This window comes from Lates calcarifer, linkage group LG17, assembly GCF_001640805.2.
Source record: "Lates calcarifer isolate ASB-BC8 linkage group LG17, TLL_Latcal_v3, whole genome shotgun sequence".
Classification (NCBI taxonomy): domain Eukaryota; kingdom Metazoa; phylum Chordata; class Actinopteri; family Centropomidae; genus Lates; species Lates calcarifer.
Window position 1 is genome coordinate 8,557,002 of NC_066849.1, and position 8,296 is coordinate 8,565,297.

Below are 8,296 nucleotides of genomic sequence, written 5' to 3' on the forward strand. Positions count from 1 at the left end.
GCCAAACAAGTTAATATCCCAGAAACAAAGGATGAAGTTAAGCAATTGACAATATTCTGGACCTAAGAGGATTATGGTCAAACATATTTACCATCAAAATGGCGCCCAGCCCACTGTACAGTTACTTCTTAAATGTGTTTCTGGCTAAATACATTTAAGCCTCATTTATATTCCTAATGTGCAACAGTTCCTTCTTGTGCTAAAAGGTGCAAATGTGAAGTTGTGTAAATGAAAACCAACCCAAACACTTGAACTTGGCCCCACTTTGAAGAATAATCTCTTTCCATTATGTACTATGAGCAGCACACTCCAGAAAACAGAAAAATATAGAATGACAGCTTGTGATACCTTCAGGATTATCACTGACCTCTCTAATCATACGCCTGTGGGCCATCCACAGACTGAACAGTTCAGATCTCCAGATAAAAACAAATATCTCCCTGCAGCAGTCGTAGCAGCCACCCTCCAAGAAGGATGATGATTGAATCCAGGTGTGGGAAGAGATAAGTTCTATAAAAATGCAGTGGTGTGTGAGGTCAGCTGAGGAGGCCCAACAGATGTACAGCAACTGGAGGAAATGTTTGACCAGAGACATCAAGAGAAAGAGGAGCGAGATTATCTAGTGATGGATTTGATCATTTTGGGGGTACTATTTGTTGAAAGTAAAAAAAAATAAAGAGGGGAAAATATTAGTGGTTTTTGGCCTCACAGTCCATCACTTAAAGAATCTCAGGCTTCAAAAGTGGTTGCACATGGAAGAATGCAGGTTTTCGGTGGAGAATGCTTTGACAGGAGAATTGGCTTATTCATGAGGAGAAGTTATCAGGGGAGTTTGAAGGACAAGGTAACAATAATAGGCTGAGTAAACCATTATATAAGGCTTTGCATGGGAAAGTAAGCTGGGCTCGCCAAACGGTTACTTTGACTTCTGGGGAACTTCAAAGGAGATTAAAGAACCTCTGCAATGTTTGGTTTAATGACTTAAGAAAAAAGTTTCCAAAGTCTTTAGAATCAAATAAAGGGAGTTTAAGCTAACAAATAAAACACATTGCGAAGATTCAGTTTTAATGGAAAGAAAATGTTTATCTCATTGGACTCCTGTAGGAGTAGCAGTAATTGCAACAACCGTTTCATATTACAGGGAGTCATTCAATGTTAATATCACAAATACAGATTAAAGGAGATTCATGTATTTTTGTTTTATACCTTTAAAGGAATAGTTCAACACAGTTAGACGGGTCAGTGATACCACTCTCATATTAGTATAGTAACTATGAAACTACAGTCAACAGTCAATTAGCTTAGCTAGCATGACTGAGAGTCTCTGCTGGTTGTCTGGCAAACTCATGGTTCAGTTCTTGTATGAATCAAACTATCAAGATTATGTTAACTTCTAGTCTTTATGCTAAGGTAAGCTAACAAGCTGCTGGCTGACATTTTCATAATTATTGTGCCGACGTGAGAGTGCACTTGATCCTCTCATTTCATTCTTGGAAAAAAAAAGTGAATATGTGTTTTTCTTTTAATGAATACAATACACACAGTCACAATAGCAGCTGTACTGAGATTTTGCTCAACAATTGGCATTTTCAAGGGAAAATGTTTTTGTAATGACTGACAATTGGAAAAAAGAATCCAAAACACTTGACTTGGTTTTGACTCGCTCTAACAGCATTTCAGTGGGTGCATGTAATGTTAACTGGCACTATTTAACTTCAGGGCAGAAAAGCACAAAACTCTCAATCCACCAGAAACCACCAACAATTTGACAGTAACTCAAGCATCAACAGATTCATCCATTTTCTCCTCTGCACAGTCCAGCTGGTCTCAGGGAGATCGTAATTTATTCAGGAGGTCATCCTTGAACTTTTCCACCACTTTCTGGAGTATAAGAAGAGAGTTGTATATTTGCCACTGTGCTCCAGTAAATGAATTACATAAACAAACTCTTGATAATCCTCTTTAAACGCTTAACTATTGCATGGTGATGCCAATCTCTTTCTCTCTTAAGTTTTAATGTGTAAATTGTGTATTGTATTGTGTATGAAATCCACTATAACTGTATGAACAAGGAACTGTAAATAAACAATTTTGTGTAAACTTTTGATTCATATTCTTTTCTGAGATGTGTTTTATGTATCCACAACACACTGAAAAACTATTTATTTTTTTAAATAATATAGGCAAGATACACAGTTAATACAAGACACAACAAAGGAACAAACAAAACAAAAAAATAATTTAGGAAACATATGGCAAAAGTCTCACATGAATGGTGGTTTCCTCAGTGTCTTAGGGCACTCATGGGATGTTATGTCAAGATGTAAAAATGTAAAGACTGCTCCCGGCTTTTGCAGAATCCTTAACAATGTTTACTTTGACTTTTCCACCAACACAAAATAGCTGCATTGTCACTGTGAATGCCCGTTACCCTCCAGGTGATGACTTATAATGCACGCAGTGAGACCTCTGCAGCACATAACAGACATTTTTAGGCAGTGGAATTATTATTGTAATAAAGTTGCACAACAGGGAGCACAGCGGGGAGGGAAACAGGAGTATTGGGCCACACTGTCACTGACACCTTCTTGACTGGCCTCTGTGCGTCTGCCAGAAAATGGAGCTGACAGAAAATATAGTGAGTGACTGCTCTCACCACTAAGGAATAAAGAAAACAGCCTCGCATCAGTGCACACACACACACATAAAGCTAGGAAAACACATTTTTCTTGAGTCAATGGTGCATTTCAGGTCGTGAACCTTCCTCCGGCGCCTTTCTAACTGCTTCTTTTAAATCCCATTGCGTCAGTAACAGACAAACCTGTCTGTACATAGGCCAGGAAGTGACAGAAATGCTGATGGAGGCATCTTAACACCAGGACTGCCACCGGTCGTTACTGCAGTGCCCTTCATGTGTGTTCTGCTTGCTGGAACTCTATTTGGGTTAGAAAACGATCCAGAAACTCCAAATTCTGAAAGAGAGTTTCTGTTGCGTGACATCACTGGAATAAATGTCTAAATTTATCCAAAGGCCACAACTCAGCAAGTGTGACTTGTCTGAGTTAAAAATTTTGAGACTACAGGTAATGCTTGTTGAAGACAAGGAAAACCATCATGGGGATTAATGAACATGAGACAGTTTAGTTTGGTAGTGGTTGAAAGAAACTGTCATTGTATTTCATTATTTCATGGTCACATACAAAGTATTCCACTGAAAATAAGTGGGAGCTTTATGTTTTTAAAAGGAGACTTGTGTTGCTTATTCCAATACAGTGGTTCTCAGTTTAGACCTCACCATTACACCACATACCAAATTGGTAATTAGCAGCTGCAGGTCTGGTCAAGGCATCAAGATGGCACTCTCTCCTATTCATTTTATCCATATTGTCTATTTCATTTGCATTTACAAAGCACTAGATTAACATTACATTTTGCATGTATTGTAATGACTCACATTATCTCTAATAAGACAGCAGAACACAATGGCTTCACGTCTGGCTGCATTTGAATTCATCCCATCACAGCAGTTATGATTTTTCCAATAAGACTAGCAGTAGATGGACAAGTAGAGAATCTCAGTGGGTTTCAACAAAAGATGTAATGGCTGGTGCAAATCTGACAGCTCAAATGTGAAGACAAAAGCATTCACTTCAAAACGTATTCACACTGTAATGTTTCCATAAGACAAAATAATATTATCTTTTTCAGGAATACTTAAAATCTAGAAAATTATCAATGCCGGTTAGCTCTATAACTTAAAAAAACGTGTTTTTATTTTGCATATTTGCTGCTGTTTGATGTGTTACCAAGGTCAGTGCTGAGCTCACAGCTCTGTGTGTTCAGTGTCCGTGATGAGTCTCTACCTGGAATGCCAGCAAGAAAAACTCTGAAACAATTTAATGAAGTCATGTCCTCTTCAGACAGTCCTCTTGATATCATCCTGAGTTCAGGCAAACCAAAGTAGAAACAGTTCTGAGAAAATGACAGATAAGGCTTTGGAATGTTTCGGATGGCTTAGGTTTGTGGAACAAATCTTAAAAATAGCCCGAATGAGCTTGCTACAGGCAGGAGGCTCCATAATCAGGCAATCTGAGGTCTTAACCAAGAGCTGGAGGATGAAGCAGCTGGACTGAGGTGGTTCAGCTTTTCTGGTTTGCAGGAAAAGGCAGTAAGGAGAGATGACTGGAGTGTTTCACATACACATTGCCATCCTCCAGTTTGACTTCATACACTTGTTGCTGAAACAATCAAAAACAAAGAAATAAGAGTTGCAAGATGGAAAAGAAACACACCACCTGGAGCTGCTGGGAAAGCAGTAAGAACTCTGACGGCACCTCAATGTGTCAAACTACAAACAAGCTTATGGTGTATTAAAGTTAAGGAGGTAGTAAATCCTCCTGTGAAGCTCTGACTTCAGTGGCAGCAGAGCATTTGTTTTCATATCTCAAAAGAGACAACAGTTGGTAAAAATGATTAATGGAAAAGAAAATGAGATGTTTACAGAAAGTGAAGCTCTTGTTTGGACTGTTCATTGATTCACTCATCCTAACAGCAGAAGAGGGGAAGAAAACATGTTTGACGGAACAAAAGGGGAACATTATCTGAACTATTCAATCAGTTGAACTTCCTACATCTAATAAAAATGAAAGATCTGACTACATTTCAATGTGATTGTTGAGATCAGCTCCCAGCTGTAGTCAGGAACTGAAGCTTCCTGCCTCCTGGACATATTAAGTTTTCATGTGGAGTATTTGAAGGTTTCATACATATTTAAGTACTAGGTTAATAACAAGAGCCATCACCACCTTGAACTCTCACACACAACGACCCCCACCATCAACATAACATAGACTGTGCAATATGCTTCACTCTTTGCCTTTAGTATTTAACTATTTAACTGTACACCCATCCTGTGCAATACAACACACCTGTGCATACATTCATACTTATACCTCACTGTATATAGAGTTGTGCTGTTTTTGTCTTCTTTATATATTTGTTTCTGCATATTTTGTATGTTTGCACTGGAAAGGAGAAGCTCTCCAATCTTGGTGTACTTTTAGTATAATGACAATAAAGGGCATTCTACTACTTCTATAATAATTAATATGTTCATATAATGTCAGGTGGTTCAAAAACATTCATATAAGGGCATCTATGAAGCAGACATGCAGGTCTTATTAATGTTTTTCATTACTATGTGACTGAATGGCATATAGAGAGACCATAAGAAGACACTTATATTCTGGTGGGATAATTCATTCAGTATTTTGAAACAAGACAAACTTATTTCATCACTGACCTGTAACGAGGTCCCTGACTTCCCAGTCCTGAGGTCAAAGTCATAGTCATGCCAGGGACAGAAAACCTGCAGGACTCCATCTGCCTCCTCAATGTCCCCTTCGCACAGAGGACCGCCTGAGGGATACAGGAAATAACAGTTCCTTCTCAAAACAAATGACTTCTGTTGTTTCCCCCTTGGGAAAAATGTGATTGTGAGGTTTGCATAACATGCTGTATAACGGATGAGCTTACATTCGATTTTTCTTAATTATTATTTTTTGTCAAGATCGTCACTCAGACCGTTTCATTTTGATGTCGGTACAATTACAGTGGTCAACAGATGCATTTACATCTTTACACAGGTTCGATTTCCGACCACGCTCAATACGCTGCTGCATGCACGATTTTACCTTTAACATCTAGCGTAATTCACCTAAAGGGTTAAAATCGGCGAATATGAATTTTGGTGATTACAGGTTGCGGCTTTACCGGAGTGTGAGCAGCGGGCATCCATTGCAAAAAACTCCCCCTTCACATAGAATAGGCAGACATCAGAGTCGTAGCCGAGGGAGGAGTACATTAGACGGCAGCGCTTCTTGGAAAGCTCGGAGGCCGGGCCTATGAGTCTCCATGAAACGCCTTCCGTGTTTCCCTCTTCATCTCCGGAGCCAGAAGCCATAAAGAACGGCGAAAGGAACTGGTTTTCTAATTTGCGCTACTACGGGGATCTTTTTTTCCGCCCGTGCAAATGCATTTGGCAGTTCGCTCTGTGCAAATATTCCATATTAACCGCCAGGCCGACGGGTACCACAGTCAGCCGTGCGGACAGAGTTGCCTCCATCCGAGCTGCAGCCAGCCAGTCGACCCACACCGAGTCAACGCGGTGCACAAATAACGCTGCTGCTCTTGAGCCACTGTAGATGTGAATGAATGTTTTGTTACAGATAATAAACAAGCAGCACAGATATTACTCTCACACCGACAGAAAAAGTGATAATAAAGGTTTATCAATTGCACACGCAAATATGCAGCCGCTCAAAAAAAAAAAGCTCAGCAGGCTGTAGTTTGTGCATAGTGAGAAACACGTTAAGAGCTTAGTACGGGGACTGCTGCCCATCATAAATTCATTTTTCATCATGTATGGACCCAGACAGACCTTTCCGGTTCTTTGATCAGGGTCAATCTTTGACTCACTGTTTCATGTGCAAACAATGCAACTCTGCAAATATTCCCATTCTCTAGGCTATCTTGGTGGCCAGCTGAGTTTATTGAGAACACTTAAATACACTGGGTGTTGGACTTGTTCCCAAAGTGTGTGGTAAATGTGGAACAGTACTTTTTATGTACTGTGCAAATAGTTCAGAACCATTTCTCAATTATCAGTAATAAAGCCTGTTATTGTTCTTTCATGGCAGGCTCCATACTGTTCTGTGCCTCCAGACCAGACAGGTATTTGGCTGATTTCGTCAGGCTGAGTTTTTTTTTCCACAGTGCAGTTTTTTTTCTGCATCATTACAAATTGTTTGTCAGCTCCCTCGGCAATGTTGTAGATGTTGTCCCTGCAAGTCAAATGTGTGATGTTGTCTCTCGCCACAAACAAAAGTCCCTTTTAGTCAGCAGTCCTTTATCATATAAAACTTGATAGGAGAGATAAAACATAACCTCAGAAAGATACATCGTAAAACATGATCTCAACTCAGTTTAACCTCAATGAGACCTTTTATATTTGCATACAAGTCATCCATCTGTCTATGATCAAAGAAGAATAATGACTTTTAATTATCACTAATATATAAAAAGTGACCTTCTCAGTAGCTGTGTGCCACCTACAAATTTGGCCAATTGGCAAATTGCAAAAAACAAAAATACATCAGTGATGATCTGTATTTCTTCAACTTTTACTCACTTTGTCTCCATCGCTTTATTGTGCCAGTAATAATGGTGCTGGCAGTTTAGCCTGTAAGTAATGTGAGTTACTGTCTAGACTGGAGTGATGCATAACAGAGGCCACTTGTTCTGATTCCTGACTTTGAGAAACTGACTCATGTAAGGCTGCAGCGTGAATGCAGATGAGAGCAGTAATGCTCTGAAAACGTGTCATGGGCAGCAAAAGCATACTACTGCGTCTTGTCAGAAGTTGGATCCCAGCAAAAGCAAATGTGAAGTCAAATCACTGCAGAATAGGGAAAGCCAGTGTAAAGAAATCTGAGCTAAGTGACCGAATTCTCAAATATGTTGTCTGCTAAACTAACAGCTTAAACAGAAAGGTTGTCATGATTGTAACTCATTCTACACCTTTAAAACCTATGTCGATGTATTCAGTGTGAAGCCTGAAGAGGCCTGTCCACATGTAGCAGGATGAGTTTCATCCCTGCTCTTAATGTAGGTGAATTCACTGCCTTTCCATTCACTTCATCCTATCAGCCAATCAGCAGCTGGGGGCACATGATAAAGAGGTGCGGCGTGCATCTTGATCACCCTTGCTCCTTGGTCACGAGACCACCAACCTCCTGGTCGTCTCGCCTTGGTTACGTGTCAAATTATTGCTTTTACTCAGCTATTGTCTACACACTATTTCACCTGATTATAGCTATTTGTGTTGCGGGCCGGTGCGGTAGGCTCACGAGCTGTTCTCTTGGCCGTCTTGTTTGGGTTTTCCCATTGCTGCCGCTCGGGTGCAGAGCACACCTCCTCCGCTTCAGGTGATAGACGCTGCCGATCGGTATGTATACCCTGCGGCTATTAATTATTTCTGCTCTTATCCATGCCTTTTTTGTATCAATTTAGTTTATTGTTTTTTTTTTTACATTTTTTTTTTTTTTTGACAAATTCTGAACTGGTTGCTGTTTAGAGTGGAGAAAACTGCTGTTTTGTCTAGCTGCTTTGCTTGCTCCACTAAGGTGGGCCTAGGTTTGATGCTCATCACTTTGGAGCACATGCGATAGCCGGCACCATAGTTGGACTGGTCAACCCTGTTTTTGCCATAGGTTATTTTATAATGCATGAATAAGTG

The 8,296-nt window shown here is 40.0% G+C and overlaps 1 protein-coding gene across 1 annotated transcript; it reads right to left on the reverse strand.

Moving 5' to 3' along the window:
- Nucleotides 1-1,057: 1,057 nt before the first annotated feature.
- On the reverse strand, nt 1,058-6,252 carry si:ch211-212d10.2 (uncharacterized protein LOC557710 homolog). The gene is made up of 3 exons (XM_018670330.2): nt 5,773-6,252; nt 5,303-5,418; nt 1,058-4,238 (listed from the first exon to the last, which is right to left on the reverse strand). The coding sequence occupies exons 1-3, from the start codon at nt 5,960-5,962 to the stop codon at nt 4,140-4,142; spliced, it is 405 nt and encodes a 134-aa protein (XP_018525846.1). The 5' UTR covers nt 5,963-6,252; the 3' UTR covers nt 1,058-4,139.
- Between the last annotated feature and the right edge of the window lie 2,044 nt (nt 6,253-8,296).

Coding starts and splice junctions, on each gene's coding strand:
- si:ch211-212d10.2 (XM_018670330.2), bottom strand. CDS start 5,962: ATGGCTTCTGGCTCCGGAGATGAAGAGGGAAACACGGAAGGCGTTTCA. Junction 5,419..5,772: donor TGCCCGCTGCTCACACTCCG/GTAAAGCCGCAA, acceptor TGTATCCCTCAG/GCGGTCCTCTGTGCGAAGGG. Junction 4,239..5,302: donor AGTCAGGGACCTCGTTACAG/GTCAGTGATGAA, acceptor TGATTGTTTCAG/CAACAAGTGTATGAAGTCAA.